At 50.9% G+C, this 16247-nt stretch overlaps 4 protein-coding genes across 4 annotated transcripts; 3 read left to right on the forward strand and 1 right to left on the reverse strand.

The window, feature by feature from the left end:
• Positions 1–3180: 3180 nt before the first annotated feature.
• On the forward strand, positions 3181–5133 carry JN550_003464 (uncharacterized protein; the record flags this gene model as incomplete). The annotated part of the gene is made up of 7 exons (XM_049314871.1): positions 3181–3344; positions 3402–3475; positions 3528–3879; positions 3935–3988; positions 4041–4705; positions 4756–4860; positions 4916–5133. The coding sequence occupies 7 exons, from the start codon at positions 3181–3183 to the stop codon at positions 5131–5133; spliced, it is 1632 nt and encodes a 543-aa protein (XP_049174655.1).
• Positions 5134–5740: 607 nt separating this feature from the next.
• On the reverse strand, positions 5741–6752 carry JN550_003465 (uncharacterized protein; the record flags this gene model as incomplete). Its single annotated transcript, XM_049314872.1, has 5 exons — positions 5741–5827; positions 5888–5968; positions 6027–6134; positions 6189–6346; positions 6419–6752. 5 exons carry the CDS (start codon positions 6750–6752, stop codon positions 5741–5743), a joined length of 768 nt encoding a protein of 255 aa, XP_049174656.1.
• A 1475-nt stretch (positions 6753–8227) lies between these two features.
• On the forward strand, positions 8228–10616 carry JN550_003466 (uncharacterized protein; the record flags this gene model as incomplete). Its single annotated transcript, XM_049314873.1, has 6 exons — positions 8228–8383; positions 8433–8831; positions 8882–9137; positions 9187–9381; positions 9429–9626; positions 9682–10616. 6 exons carry the CDS (start codon positions 8228–8230, stop codon positions 10614–10616), a joined length of 2139 nt encoding a protein of 712 aa, XP_049174657.1.
• Positions 10617–11512: 896 nt separating this feature from the next.
• Positions 11513–12091, forward strand: JN550_003467 (uncharacterized protein; the record flags this gene model as incomplete). The annotated part of the gene is made up of 1 exon (XM_049314874.1): positions 11513–12091. One exon carries the CDS (start codon positions 11513–11515, stop codon positions 12089–12091), a length of 579 nt encoding a protein of 192 aa, XP_049174658.1.
• Positions 12092–16247: the final 4156 nt, after the last annotated feature.

Here is a 16247-nt window from a genome sequence, read left to right on the forward strand (position 1 = left end):
AAGCTGCCGGAGGCTCACGAACTGCGTATCCACGACCCGTGCCCATTGAAACATGCGAAACGACGATCCCTACAGTAGTTGCCGTGTACTGTACTTTCGCAGAGACTGGCGGCGATGCGTGGTGTGTGTCCCGGCCTCGCCCGTCTCTGCATGGCATGCAACATGGATATGATGGATGGGTTCCAAGATGGGCGATGAGCGATGGGTACATTGTACTTGCTTTAGAAATCAGTTAGAAGCTGCGCTAAAAAGGAGCTATCTACAACTAGGACCCTTGGCTACCATGGTACAGTAATTGCGCTCCGACGAGTCTTGCGAAATCGCGGCGGTGGAGGAAGCTCACTGGGCGAATGGCAAGAAGTCGGCTCCCAGTGGAGGGGGAGCCTGAAGTCGAGCCTTCTGGGGACAGCACTTAATTTGGCGTTTCGACACCATACGCTGCCTACAGACAGACACTGGCACTCGACTGGCTGTAACCCCGTGCACATGTGCTTCCTGGTTCACGCCAGCCCGCTGCCAGTCTTGCGTTGAACGAAAAACGAAAGTTACTGAGCTCACATGCTCGCGACAACATCGAGCCTCGAGCATAGATACCATCCGCCAAGTCGTTGGAGATAGCTTGCCGTGAGGATTGACCACTTGACTGGCGAGTTTTTCACATGAGGTCGGACTGTTCTCAAGAGAGAAGGAGACGTCATAAGTCCCTGGGTACTCATGACGCGTCCTCTCCCTTGTGTTCTGCGGCTCAGACGGGGGTGTGTGGGCTGCCAAACTTTGCCAAGAACACATGTTGAGTGGGCAATTTGATAGGTACCCAGTACAATGCTTTCTATAAACAAACACAAAGTGTATGCGATGTCTCTCTTGTCTTTCTCAAAAAGGTAAAGATGGGACAAGGTGGCATAGGTATGCCTATGCAACTGCCCACCCTACTGTACATGTATGCTTATCAGGCTTTATCTCCAGAGTATAGCCCTGATGCGATTCTCTTTCCTCCCAGCCATTAGGGGCAGGGAAGTATGGTTAAAGTAATGAGAGAGTTTATATCGTTATCATTGCCATTCACCATGAAATATAACATGGCAGATACCAACAGTTCGGAATTGCTGTGAGGATTCTCTCTGGGTTAGGAACGCGCTATAGTCCAGTATCGTTCAGTCCGGTCCCTACGTTGGTTCTCTGCCCTTGTACAGCTTGCCGACATCTCCTGCAGACTTAGGTAGCATTGCATCATGCAGAGGAGCTTCGTTACCCAAGAATCCCTCGTTGAAATCCATCTCTCAGTGAACGGCAGGGAGAGACGGCCATGTGCAGATGGTGTTACACCATGTGATTTCCTCGGAATATTGAGACAGAGGGACCGTCCGATACCGTCCAATACCGCGCAGTTGGTACCCGGTGGTAAGTATGGACTCGCCTCTTAATCTCACTCTGTACTACTGAAGATCTCAAAGTCGAGGACCCGCTATCTCAGATACAAAGCTTCTCGGGTAAAAATATGGTGTCTCCCTACTGCGCGGCTTGACAAGATGTGTGCAGGGTTGTGGGGGATATGAAACGTCGGTGGAGAGAGTTACCGAATGCATCATCTTTTTTCTCTCTTTGCAACTAACAAGTTTCAGTGGCAATGGCCACGAGACAGTAGGACAATCAGATTAAGCAGATGTCATTTCCTAGTGCGATTGTCTGGACCGGGTTATTGTATTCTGGACCATGCTTAGAGGCACAGCTTGCGAAACTTGTCTGTTTTCGCCAGGTCTGGTTTTACCCCACGATTCTGGAGTGAAATTTGCGGCTGACGTTGGCGTGGTTCGGAGCTGCCAAGGCCCTCGTGTCAGAGCCGGCCTGCTGACTTTTCCTTGAGGCTTACTGTGAGTAGGTTAGTTCAAAAGCCGCCCTCGTATGAGAGAGTATTGTGTCGGAGTCCTCGTAGAGCCGTCAGAAAATCTCATTAGAAACAACCCCCGTGATTCTGGTCCAAACACAGCGGCCTCAAATAAGGTTTCCGACTACAGGGCACCTTCAGCGCTCACCTCTCTCCTTGTCTCCCCTAACAGGGTTGTCTGTCATTGACCATGACCGTGAACACAGGCAATATCTCCACAGGCTCCATAGTCAAGACTTCCGCTGCAGAGTGTACCCGTGATACCACCGATTGATCTACCGGCTCTGCCGTCTTGCAACCTCATCGTGGCAAGTCGCTCCACCTGGGTAGGACGGTAGGAGCTGGACAGAGCTCTGTACCTACCACCTAGCCACGCAGGAGTCCATTGCGGTAACGTGCGTATCTATTGATGTTACCTATTGTGGGTAGCTCGCATTGCCGAACCCCACACTCCGCGAGACTCAGGGGGGCTGTACTGGAGCTTTCCCCACTGATTGAGAATCTGGAGACCCTGATTTCGGACCAAGGCGACCACTTGGGAACGAACCCGGCCAATATGACAGGGTACGCTCGGCGTTGCCAAACAGGTCTTGTCGGTCCACGCCCAGACCCTGCCCAGATTTGCTCCAGAGTGCTTGTTGAGTCGTCTCTGCGGCTGCCCGCAGATTGCCAGGTCTCGCCGGGCGGGAACTGGACAGGCACAGAAGCGGCTTGGTCTACAGGAGTCAGTTGAATGGCATCGCAACATGTCACGTCAAGCTCTTGCTGAGGGCGATTTGTTGATCTGCTAGCAAGTAGACGCAGGCTCAGCGTTGCAACTGCATTCGCAATGATGTTGGTCATGCATATGAACGGCATGGCATGCCTGGCATTTCATGCCGCGCTTCCAGTGGTTACGGCCCCCGGCTCCATCAGTGGCCTAACCCCCAGTCTCCCCCCAGCAAATCGTGTCCGTCCCGCTGTATTATTTCCACCCTGAGTGGCCTCCGGCTGCCCTCCATCCAATGTTAACTGTATAGGTACTAGTTTACCTCCCTGATACCAATGCTGTCAGGAATGGCAACTATGCTCTCCTTCCCCCCCTCGTAGATCTCCCGGACTTGCTGGAGTCCATTTCGGCCCCACCTGCCCGTGGTATACAGGATTTGTTTTGAGATTATGAACTACCGGCCTAAGGCTGTGGATATATTGCCCCAGATTCCCCAGATTCTTCTATCATTAGCACACTCACCATTGAAGCTTCTGGTCCTTCTTGAATCCTCACATCCAGAGTCAGTGACGCTAAACCAAACATCATGGCCGACATCGACGTCACGCCAACCAAGAGCCTGGGCCAGGACCCTGTGGTTGATGAGAAAAGAATGAACGCTCTGGGGACAGTTCGCTTACGGCACCATGAGACGAACGAGATCATCTTGATCCCAACGCCTTCTAATGACCCGAACGACCCCTTGAACTGGTATTGAGCCTCCAATCTTTGGCTTCGTCGACACTCTGAATTAACTGTCTTATCCAGGTCCAAGACCTACAAATGGTATATGGCGACGGTCATCTGCTTGGCCATGCTGATGTGTAACTTCCTGGCTGCGGGTAAGGCAAAATGGACCTGTACACGGACAACGTGAGGCTGATAACATCGCAGGGCCTAGCATTGCCATCGCAGAAACCGCCATGGACTTTTTCCCTGGACCCCCCGCAGGAATACCCGCCGCGATCAGCAAAGTGGCTTACTTCTTTACGACGACAGCATTGCTTCAGGGCACGAGTAACTTCTTCTGGGTGCCCTTCATCAACAAGTTTGGACGTCGACCCGGCTACGTGACAAGTTATGCCCTATACTTTGCCTGCTCTGTCTGGCTTATCTTTGAGAAGAGATACGGTGGTTTCCTTGCCGGCCGAATCCTTATGGGAGTAGGTGCTGGTGCTGCCGAGACTATTGCACCTGTTTCCATCGCAGACGTGTTCTTCTTGCACGAACGTGGCTTCGTCATGTCGTAAGTTGACCATTGCCATTACTGAATTTGCCATTTGAGTCTTACATTTCAACAGGCTATACACGTGTTTCCTATCAGTAGGAGTCGCAGCCGGTGTCCTCATTGATGGGTAAGTCTGCCAACTGTTTGCACACATTCTAGCAACGTCTAATCTAGATCAGCTTGATTGTCATGAACCACGACTGGCGCGTTATCTACCAAGTTGCATCCGGCCTGATTGGACTTGTCTTGCTTCTTGCATTCTTCACATTCCCCGAGACAGCCTACATTCGCGATACGTCCTCCCTGGACGCAGGCGAAATGACATCGGGCAGCCTTGCCAAGCAGAACTCTGGCTCCGAAGTCGAAGCCGCGAACCCGAGTATCCCGCCGAGGGAGACATACTTGCAACGCCTCAAGATTTACCACCGCGTTTGGACCAACGAAAGCTTGTTCAAGATGTTCGTGCGACCTCTTGGGCTCATCCTGCTCCCTCCGGTACTATGGGCTGCTCTGGTCCAGTCTGTCACGATCGGTTTCGTCGTTGCCGTGACCTCCAATGTAGCTCCTGCTTACTCGACTGCGTACGGCTTCGAGCCTTACCAGGTCGGTCTCTGCTTCATTGCCGCAATCATCGGCTCGCTTCTTGGTATACCCGCTGGAGGACACCTTGCCGACATGACTGCGGATTACTTCACGAAGCGAAATGGAGGCATCAGAGATCCGGAAATGCGTTTGCCAGCAATGATGCTTTCCCTCGTTACTGCGCCCCTCGCTCTGGTGCTGTTTGGCGTCGGCATTGAGAAGCAATTGCACTGGATCTGCCCTACCATTGGCCTTGGTCTACGTATGTCTCAAATGCGATAACTGTTGAAGGAATAAAGCTAATGACACCAGTCAACTTCTCCATCTCGCAAGGTACAAACGTGTGTCTTGTGTATGTCATCGATGCATACCGACCGGTGGCTGGAGAGATCACTCTCGCAGTCATGGGATTTAAATGTCAGTCAACAACCCTATGCTTATATAACCTGTCCACAATACTGACATTTCCTAGCTTTGTTCGGATTTCTGCTGTCTTTCTACACCAACCCTTGGGTTGAGGCATCAGGCTACTTGAATGCCTACGGTGCCATGGCTGGCATCGCTGCCATCGTAATGTTGATGTGGATCCCTCTCTACATTTGGGGCAAGGCTATCCGTCACACGACCTGGAACTGGCCAATGCTTTCTTACCTCCACTGGGATGAGGATAGAGAGGTGGGTGGCGAGTAAAATCGGTACTCCTTGGGGTCAGAATCTGCCAGCATATAGGAGGTTATTGGGGCTGTTGCCTGAAGTTCCTATATTGGTCGGAACTCTAAACCTTATCAATACAACAAAGAAATATGACCGAAACTTATGAAATCAAATTTGAACTACTCTCTAGATGATGATTTATGCCGTACCATGTCATGAATCACGCATTGAACAAAGATGTTCATGCTAGCCAAGTTCATTCTCTCCGCTAAAAATAAATTATGTTTATTCACACTTTTAGTGCGTTCTATGGGATTCGCAAGCAAAAGTTCGACCTACAGCAACTACAAATTAAGGGTCCCAGTGTGCTATAGAGGATGGAGGGTGGTGTGATTCTTTTGAAAGGGTAGAATTGGGGACCTTTGGTACTATTCATCATCGCAGGAGTTCTGAACAACCAATCCATATCTGGCTACTCTAGTTAATGACTGAACAAAACTTTGTGCATAATCATACTAGGTAAACATGTACAGCATAGAGTATTATACAATATGTTCATCGCTTCAATTAAAGATGCTCGAGCTATCAGCGTTGTTTTATTTCTAGGCAGAGCCTACCACCGATATATATAGACCATATCATTCTATAAACTGAATCCAGCATCAAGGACCGAGTTTACGCCAGTCATGCTTCTGTTCCTTGCCAACGTGAGCACCTGCTCCGCCACATCCTGCAGAAGATCACGCGAGTTAGCAATCAAGACCAGCCGCGGGTTATCATGGTGGCTTACCTCAACAGTCGCCATACGCTTGAGCTTCGTCTTCTGCCTATGCGCCTCCTTGGCTTCGTCGGCAAATTTGTTACCCCATTCCTATGACATGGTCAGTGGCAGATTCCCCTTCTCGGCGTGGATGGCCTATAGAACTTACAGTAAGAAGCAAGCCTGGTGATACGCTGTTCACTCTGATCTTGGGTGCTGCCATAATGGCTAGACCCCTAACCATATGGATCTGGGCGGCTTTGGTCACAGAATAGGCCTACTCAAGTTACTAAAGATGTCCACAGCAGAGCGGTAGGATGGGGCCACGAACGAAGGAGCTGCCGCTATGGCCTACACCGGCTACTGATGCTGTTGTGATGAAAGCTCCCTCGGTTTCCTCGAGGTGCTTTTTCGCTGCATGCATGAGCCACAAGTGTGACTTGACGTTCATGTTGAAACACCGGTCCCAGTCATCCTCGACTACATTATCTGTTTACACACAACACACGTTAACTCTATCAGGACATACAGCAAGTGGGACAAAGGGCAAGGCGAATTTACCATCGATGCTCGTAATGTCCCGGATTTGAGTCCAACCACCATTCGAAAATACGACATCTAATCGGCCCATCTTCTCTACCGTCTGATCCACAAGTCGGCTGATGTCGTTGCGGTCGGCCAGGTCGGCCTTGATGGCAGCAAAGGCATTGCCGCGCTGGTCCGAAGGTAGCGTCGAGAGCTTCGAGAATTCTGCAAGCAGATTATTGGCTCTCTCGGCGTTGCTGCTGTAGTTGATCACCACCCGGTAGCTGCTCTTGCAGAACAGCCGCGCGGTGGCAGCGCCCAAGCCGGCACTGCCAGCACTGATCAGAACAACAGGGGTGGTAGTCGCCATGGCACGATTTCTGTGACGGATTGAGACACTCGTCTCGAGGTTTGGGTTCTGGAAAGGGACCAACCCAACTATAGAGGCCGGGGGTTGCAGGAAGCGGGCGGCTTGTCGGAGCGTGCAGCGATCTTGCGCGGGGGTCCAATAGCCGCCGCGGATAGGCGTCTCGGGACTTATGCGCCCACATCCCTTGAGGGCTTGCAGCGCCAATGGGCAATTGCAGAGTACCACAACCAGACATATTATTGGGGAACCCGTTGTTTCTGCAAGTGTCGCCCCCGATGATTTCGAGGGGTTGTTGAGATGCGTTCACCTCAGCATTCCCTAGCACGTATTACCGGCTAGTTACAGGGTCGAGAGTGCCTGAGCGGAATTGGCTGTCTTTCCTGAGCGAAGACGCACCATACCCTGCGTCTATGCCGCAAGACTTGCGCCAAACCATTCCAGATACACAACGGCGGGCTGCTTTGGACTGCACCACTTCCCGGACTGCCAGACTACGTGGTAGACTAGTACCAAGCAACCTGGAGCCTCCAGGGTCCAGATGTTGTTCTCCGCATTCCAGAATCCACAGGGGCCCAATGCAAGCCTAGTCTGCAAGCCATTGGACTCACGTGCGCGTTCTGGTTTTCGGCCACTTCTGCGACGTTGATGAGCTCGGGGGCCGAACGCCACCGGCAACCCCATTCGCTACTGCTCCATAACCCGGGACAACGCTCCAGGTAGTTGAGTCGAGCTTGCGACAAGAGACAAACTTGGGTGGATCTCGACGGAACCTGCGGTACCCCACCCCCGGAATCGTTTTCACTGAGTCGTTACGCAGAGAGTAGGCTTAAGCCAGCGGCAGTTGGGGCGTTGCCAACGCACCAGATGGTCGCCATTGAGGTCCATTGGGATCCACCAAGAGAGCAGCCGCCGTCAAGTCAGGAATAGACCCAGGCATGATGTTCACTCAGCGCGGGCGGGCGGTAGGCGTAATATTGGCTAAAGTGGTGCTGTACATAGTGGTAGCTGGCTTAGATCAGAGGACGCACTGCCTGCTGCCCTCCTCCATGCCGTGGGTGCACCCTGAAGGCGCGGTACCTCCACATCTCCCGGTAGAATGAGGGCGGCCCCGTAACGATTGGATCTGCGCGTGTGGGGTCAAGCTGGTCCAGTTCTCATCGGCCACTGAGATGCAATCGGACGCCTCGATCATGTACCTTCTTCGGCAGGGGCCAATGGGTATTCACCATCGGAATCCGGAATCCACACTCTCGGTTTAGTTATGTCACTGATCATGCTGTGTCATATACATAGGACTCGTTCCCCAATGGCGGTGCCACGCCTCCTGTGCCCTCAAGTGCAGAACACCCTCATCCCTTGACGTCCTGCCACCGCACCAAGCCTCTCCAACCACACAGTCTCTTGGAGAAAGTATCTCGTAAAACGAGACTGGTGCAACAAGTCTCTTCTATATTGTCTCAGCGGAGCCATTCATCATGGCTACTAACGGGGTGCACAATGGCGTGAATGGAACAGCGCGCAATCCGCTGAACCATGATTATCCCAAGCCACTGAAAGTGGTTATCGTAGGAGGTGGCCTGGGTGGCCTTTCGGCGGCCGTGGCTCTCCGCCGCCAGGGTCACGAAGTGCATGTAAGCCTTCTTCCCTGCCCATGCCTGCATCCAATTTTGACTTGTCCAGATTTATGAACAATCCGCGTTGGCCAGTGAGACTGGCGCGGCTGTCCATTTGGCACCCAACGCGAATGGCGTCCTTCGTCGGTGGGGCATCTACGCCGAGGAGTTCGGCGGCACAGTCATGAACCATCTGACAGAATACCAATATTCCGGCGGAGTGGTCAAGGAGGTTGACATGCTCGAGATGAACAAGATGTGGCAACACCCGTGGCACCTTGTCCACAGAGTTTCTCTGCACGACACTCTAAAGAAGGCCGCAACCACCAAGGATGGACCAGGTATTCCCCCCGTGCTTCAGACCTCCACCAAAGTCGTCGAGGTCGATGCCGAGGCAGGAAAAGTCGTTTTCCAGGACGGTTCAGTGGTTGAAGCTGATGTGATCGTTGGCGCCGATGGTATCTACGTAGGTGCCTCTTTATTGCGAGCTTGTGGACCTCGCTGACCCCTCTATAGTCAAAGACCAGAAAGGCAATCGACGGTGGCAGTTCGAAATTGTTCGGCTCTGGGAAGGCTGCCTTTCGCTTCCTGATTCCCAGGGAGGTCGCTATGAATGATCCTATCACGCGGCCTTTGGTGGAGAAGAACAACAACCTGTGCATTTGGTATGGCTCTGATCGCAGAGCTGTCATGTACCCATGCAACGACAATGAAACCCTGAACTTCGTTTTGATACACCCAGACACTGAGTCGCACGCAACACAATCAGACGGTTCGTACGCGCCCACGTTGTTGGAATTCTTAGCTGACACAGTGTACAGAGTGGAATAAGACAGGAACTGTGGAGCAGGTACTCAAAGTTTACGAGGAGTTTGATCCGGCTCTTAAGCACTTGGTCAGCAAAGTCGACCCGGCCGAGCTGAAGGTATGGCAGCTACTTGACATGGATAAGCTTCCAACATGGACCAAGGGGAAGCTGGCTTTGATTGGAGATGCCGCTCACCCGTTCACACCTCGTGAGTTCTCTCTCTCCGGAGGCTCAACAAACACTAACAGGGCACAGACCAGGGGCAAGGCGCTGGACAGGCAATGGAAGATGCCGCCGCCCTGGCGGCGGTGCTGCCATCTGGAACTTACCCTGAGGATGTCGCCGAGCGTCTTAAGGTGTACGAGAAGATCAGGTATGACAGAGGCCACCTGATCCAAGAGTATTCGAGACAAGCCGGTAAGGATTGGATCGATGGCAAGCCACAAATCGACAGTGAGTATAATCCAGTGACGGCGTAGCATATGATCGGGTACTAATAATCAACAAGTGATGAACTATACTGCTCACAACTTCGGCCACGACGAGATCGACAACGCCAACAACGTATTCAAGAGGTGGCTGTGGTCCAAGAAGCCTGACATGTATTACCGAATGCCCATCGGCTTTGGACCATTCCCTGGTCCACGACAGGACCACCTCGGAAATCCTCGTAGGGGACAGTCTGAGCGCACTTTCGTCACTGCCTCGATCAAGTTCAAGACGTCAAGAACCTACCTGGAGACACTGTTCCCTACATCGTCATACAGTTTTGCTAGCCCTGCAACAGTCTGCCAGGCGAGTATATCCATTACCACTCTTGGTAACATGTCATGGCTGGGGGGCAAAGGGTATAGTCACATGGGCCTCTACATCCACGGAGTAAAATACACCAAGAAGGACGGTAGTTCCATCGTTGGCACACACCTTCCTGTCCTATTTGAGAGTCTTACGGATCCGATTGTGTCGGGCCGCGACGAACTGGGCATGAATAAGGTGTTCTGCGATGTCGACATCCAACGGACGCCCGACTCATACCGTGCTCAGTGTTCGTGGAGGGGGGCAAAGTTCCTTGATTTCGACCTGAATGAGTTGAAGGCCGATGACCCCAAGTCTGAGTCTGGCACGATCGGTGGCGAGGCTGACTACGGTATCTTGGCCTACAAGTATATTCCTGCTGTCGGTGAGCCAGGCAAAGCCGACATCGAGTATCCGGTGGTGGTCCCCCATGAGGAGGAAGCAAAGGTTGCACCGGCCAACGTCCAAGGCGTGGCACGCTCGGCGAAGCCCTCTCTGAAGTTTGAAGCCAAGGACTGGGAGAGCCTACCAACGCTGCACCACATTACCTCCGGACTGGCCGAAATTCCGATCTATGAGATCGTGAGTGCCAAGGTAGTGGAAGGCTTTGGGGTGCCAGATGTATCCTCTTGCAGGAGGATAGAGTAAATGTTTGAAGGTTTCGAAGTCTTGTACACTGTTGATCGAGCGCAAAGACCGTTGATATCCCACCTGTTATAGAAAGTCGTGTAACGGTCTTAGTAAAATAGTTTCAATTGAGAGATCTCTTTGAAAGAACCACATCTTCACGTTGCTTAATGACCCAAATTTCAGAGTATACTGGCACGACTATGAAACACTGCCATACCAAACATGCCTCGTGAAGTGATTCTCATTGAAATTGTAGTTGGCTTGCAAGGTGATGACATGGATGCATGTGTCATCTCTGCGAAATACTTACTATACGCTACCTAAGCCCCCAACCCTCACTCGTATCAAAGTCACTGGAATAACATCCCTTTGGTCAGAGCAATCATGAGCCTGTCTCGGTCCCTGCTGAAGAGACCGGGCTCTCATGCCTGTAACACGAGTCTACTGTATTCTCAGATGATAGCTGGCTGACGGCGCGGATTGATCTGCAGGGGCCGTTATCGTAACGCGCCCCGCCATGCTAGCAGACTAGCACATGATCATGTCCCACTATATGCCGAAGCGTTTGGGCAACCCCTCCGGCTCCTCCCCCACTTACCGGATACTATAGTCACGAGCAGATAGGACCGAGATGACCGAGCCTCAAGGGACTCAGTGTTCCCCGGTAGACCGCGGGGTGCGGGGTGCGGGAGGGAACTGCGGGAGAGCTCTCGGTGATGGCATCTAAAAGTTGTTCCTGGCTTTACGGGTTCTTCCCGACAAAACCTTCGTCGCGACTGCAAATCAAACCATACTGGTACCTAAGCAACTCAACTAATCCCCTCAAGAACATTGCGGGCCAACTTCAACCTTCAGACCTCATAACACATTCGCGAACGAATTCAGAACCGCTCCTTTGCAACTCATAATTCATAATGTCTTCCGGAGAAGCGCCCCCCCACAAAGCCAATGACATGCGTCAGGTCAACCGTGTCATTACCGACCACAATGAGAAAGGCGAAGCCATCTTCTCGTCCCAAATCCCAGAGCCTCTACCGGGTGTGACGATTTACAATGGTGCTGTGTTCAGTCTCGGATACGCCACCAACGAGCGACCCGTCGGCCTGTCCAACAACAAGGACATCGAGACATACAAGCCGCTGCTGGCCAACCCGCCCGGCATTGTGATCCCCGGTGGCACCGTGGCTCGATTCGTGGACACACCGCCCAACGCCCTCAGCCCCATGCACCGCACCGTCAGTCTCGACTACGGCGTCGTGCTCGAGGGCGAGGTTGAGCTGATCTTGGACTCGGGCGAGGTGCGGTTGCTGAAGCGCGGCGATCTCGCCATCCAGCGCGGCACCATGCACGCGTGGCGGAATCCCAGCAAGACCGAGTGGAACCGTATGCTGTACTTCCTGCAGGAGAGCGAGCCTGTCATTGTGAATGGTAAGGCTCTGGAGGAGGACTACGGTGACATGAAGGGCCACGTCGAGGACAGCAGTGCGAAATAATGGATTGGAGGAGAATTGCCGGGGAAGGAAAGGGTGAAACGTTGTCATCCTGAAGCTGCTACGGGCTGATTTCCGAATTTACCTCTTAACATAGAGCATCGCATTGCATTAAGGAAATAGAATCGTTGAACCATCTGATTGACACTTAAAAAACAATACTGGTCGTTGGGGTGATTGACTGAGGAAGAGATACCTCGACACGGGTATGTTGAGGTCAATGTCCATTAGACAACGGCCCGGTGCCCTAGCACTTTACTTAGGAGCTTACAACCATCTGGAAACCAAGTATCTTGCAAAGGGAGGGAAGAAGAACATACAAGAATAAGAAGCAAAACATACAGCACTAGGTACTTGCTGGTGATTGCCCACACAGCTACTCGTCCGGAGCTATCATTATCTGTATTAACTATAATTGCGGTCGAGTACCTCCGGAGAACTTTCTATACCCCGACGACGCTCGGCCACAATCATGTGATGATACGAGCCATATGGCTCTCTACCATAGGATTTGCGTTTTTTTTTTCTCAATATGATAGGTGAACTCATCCTGTATAACGGAAATGTAGCACTCCATGAGTACCCTGGGTAACATGTGGTTGATGGCCATTGATCCTACACAAAATGCAACCTAAGTACCTATTTAGTAGGTTGGTGGATTTTTACCGAACTTTGGAGGAGTTGAGGCTATGAAAGGTAAACGCAATAGCAGAGATTCGCTGACGACGACTGATATTCTTCGAAGCCGGACCCCACAAAGCTTTAGAAGCAGAGTTGCACCTCGCAATACAGTCTTCCCTGTAAGTAATTACGTGGTCTTGGGGCTAAGTCAAGAACTCGCTATGAGCTAAGACAAAGGGACGGCCGGCGAGTGGAAGGGTGATATAATACACCATCAAACCACGATGGACCCATTTATCCCGCGTACCAGCCATCGTTCTTGCTGCAAGCTAATATTGGGAGTGTGCATACGTAGGGTGAATTAGTGAATAGTATCTAGTTGTTTTCACGAATGGGGGCCACAAATCCTCATTACATTGCGCTACAAGGACCAATCACACGTGCAGTTGCGTCTTCGGTGCCCCCAAGACAATTTGGATCTGCAGCTATGCCAGGGTGAGATGCCTGCAAGGCTGAGGGGGCTTGTATGACAAAACCGGAATGATTTGTCTTGATTCCAAAGACCAAAAGACCGACACTGCCGCTGCTGGAATCCAGAGCATGTCAGGTATCTTGTACGTCTACCAACGGGGAAGCCTCCTCAGCTGTGCCCAAGAATTGCAGCAGTGCGGCGGATTCGGTGCAATGGCCCCTGCATGGAGGCATAGCTGTAGTTCGTAAGGCTAAGAATAAGTCTCGCAGAGAAATTGAGAACTGTGGCTGTGGTGAATTTAGCCGAAAGCAAACCATTAAGAGACGTGGCCTGCAGTATTTAATTCAGCAAAGACTAGACTTTGTGCTTCAAATTAAAGCGAGCTCTATGTATTAGGATTTTTCAAACCACTCAAACCCAGATTCAGCGCCTTTTTTATGGAACCGGAACTATGAAAGCAAAGGGAGCGAGAAAGTTGCTCGTTGAGACAACGCTCAATTATAAGCCCGTGCCATTAAGACAATGGTTCTTGGTGGCAATACTTACCTTTACAACATTGCTTCTGGGCTTAATGGAACTAGCTATACATGTTCTACCTAATGGCGTCGATACCAATAGCTCAATTCCTTATAGTGCTTCGGTCATTCAGGCAAGGTTTCCGGCCGGTGCCAAACGTGTATTCCCAAGCAAGCACCTTCAAGCCATCACGCCAGTGCTGCCTTTTTTTACTGGATCAATCTCAAGCAGGTTACGGTTATCACCAGAAAGTATTTCAAACCGAACCGGAGTCAATAGATTGAGAGGATCATGTATATCAACAGAATGGTGCACAGGCATGGTTACAATGGGTATGCTCAAAACTGCGGCCACGACAGAAACCCTAGTAACACCTGGCCCGTTCCATATTCAGCCTGGACCATCAGCTAAAGCAGAATATATTATGTCGGTAACCTCCATGTTTTACTCTAGCCTAAATTCGACTGGAGAACCGGCAAATGTAAATTTAGTTAGTGCAGCGAATAAATTCATCAGTCTTGGATCCAACACCATCACGGAAGCAACCGGCCAAGCTGCACCAACAACTAAAGCAGGCAGCTTTAGCACCACGCCTGACTATAAGTTTAGAAAAATGTCAAAGGCCTTGGGGAACGAGAAAACTGCTACGGAACTTTATTCCCAGTGTTCAAAACCCATCACAACCTTCGACGGAGCACTGCCGTCTCAGCTTACCTTGGGAACCATTTACCGCCAGACTCCCAAAATATCAGGTTACAGCCAAACAAATTTCATGAAACTAAGTGCTAGCGGGACAAGCGTGAGTATACAGAAGACGTTTGAGGAGGGAACCCGAAAATCAGCTGGCGTTGATGAGGGTCATTCCCAAAGTCTCACAGCTACATACAGGGCCTCGGCCGGCTTTACTGGTCTGTCCACAACAACTGCTGGGGCATCAGCGCCTACGGAAACCGAAAAGGCTCACAGCACTTCTGGACAGGATGTGCTGCACATATATGAAATTTCAGAAGGCCAATATTTCATCGGGTTGGTTTTACCGACACTGCTTGCCACTTTTCTAGGTATACTACTCCGTATTCTCGATCAGAATACGAAGCTGTATCAGCCTTTTCATAATTTAGTTGTGTCGCAGCACTGTACTTCTGCCTTGGATTCCCTATTTCTACGAACGAAAGGCATCATGACAACCTTGAAAAGCTTTGGATCTTTCTACAAGGGTCAAGGCCTCTTATTCCTGACAGGGTCTTTGTGGTTACTGAGCTCGGCTCTTGTGCCAGTGAGTGCTGAGGCTATTCGTATTGTACTCATAGGCGAAAACTGTCACAAGGGCCAAGGCAATGCAGATAACTGCGCCATTGCAGTAGGTGTATTTTATACGCCTGCGAAAGTGGTGATCGCCATCCTAGTAGCGATGGCAGCGCTTCTGATAGTAACAGCATCCACCCTGCGAAAACACCAAACTGGCGTGAGCCAAAAGCCATGGAATATTTACGATATGGCAGAAATGGCATTAGACCCAGCCCTAGGGATGTCGGCCACTGGGGTTACGAAGGCTGATACGACAACTACAGCAGATGAGGCTTTGAGTCGACTGAAAGTCTTGAGATACAGGCTTGGGCACTGGAACCATGGGGAGGAGGGAAGATACGGCGTTTTGGTTTGTATCGAGAACGATTGCCAGATCCCGAAGGGTACTTCTCCACATAACTTCGCGACAGCGAAAAAGGGCGGACGAAGTCATCCAATAACACCCTTCGTTCTCAGTAAATTATCGCGCCTCGTCTCCATATCCATATTACTTGGACTTGCTATTCTGATTGTCGTTTATAATCTTGAACAGAATAATGGGTCCGATTTTATCCGGTTTATGGACAGCGAGACTTTGAGTGTCCGACTGATTTTCACTACTGTCGGTGTCGCTATCACGTTGTTTTGGACGTCTTATTTCCAATGTAAGTCTTGGGCATCTTTTTAGGGACTGCTTGTGTCGTCGCTAACTAGAACCAGATGTATCGCTGGTCAGTCCATATATGCTTCTGCAATTTACGAAGTTTCCTGCGTCGGAAGCCTTATATATCAACCCTCCGACGAGCCATATCAGCAGTTTATACAAGTTCATCACGGGCAGTCATCGCGACATTTATCTTTGTCTTGTAGCAATTACATCAGTCATGTCGGAGTTTTTGCCTACATTGCTTACGAACGTACCCTATCGGGTCGTTGAGACATATTTGGCACATACGTTATGCACTTGGCTAGCCGTCACTGTACTACTAGTCATGGTCTTTACCATCGCCATCTCGTTCTTTATTCGTTGGCCACAAATTTCAGCAGATATAAGTACTATTGCCGGAGCGATGTACTGTGCCACAAAAGTACACTCAAGAGCGTAAGACCGGACAGAGAATGCGTTGTAAAGCAAGGATAGATTGCGTCGGATGGTTTAAGGCACCTCACCAATGCCGACCGTTGCGAAAACCTTATGGCCTCGAGTTGTCATTGTAGGTGGTTTTTGTCAAGTCGGGACCGGAGAGTCACTAAAGAATGACT

The sequence above is a fragment of the Neoarthrinium moseri genome, assembly GCF_022829205.1.
Source record: "Neoarthrinium moseri strain CBS 164.80 chromosome Unknown scaffold8_Wmoseri_CBS_16480, whole genome shotgun sequence".
Taxonomy (NCBI): Eukaryota; Fungi; Ascomycota; class Sordariomycetes; order Amphisphaeriales; family Apiosporaceae; genus Neoarthrinium; species Neoarthrinium moseri.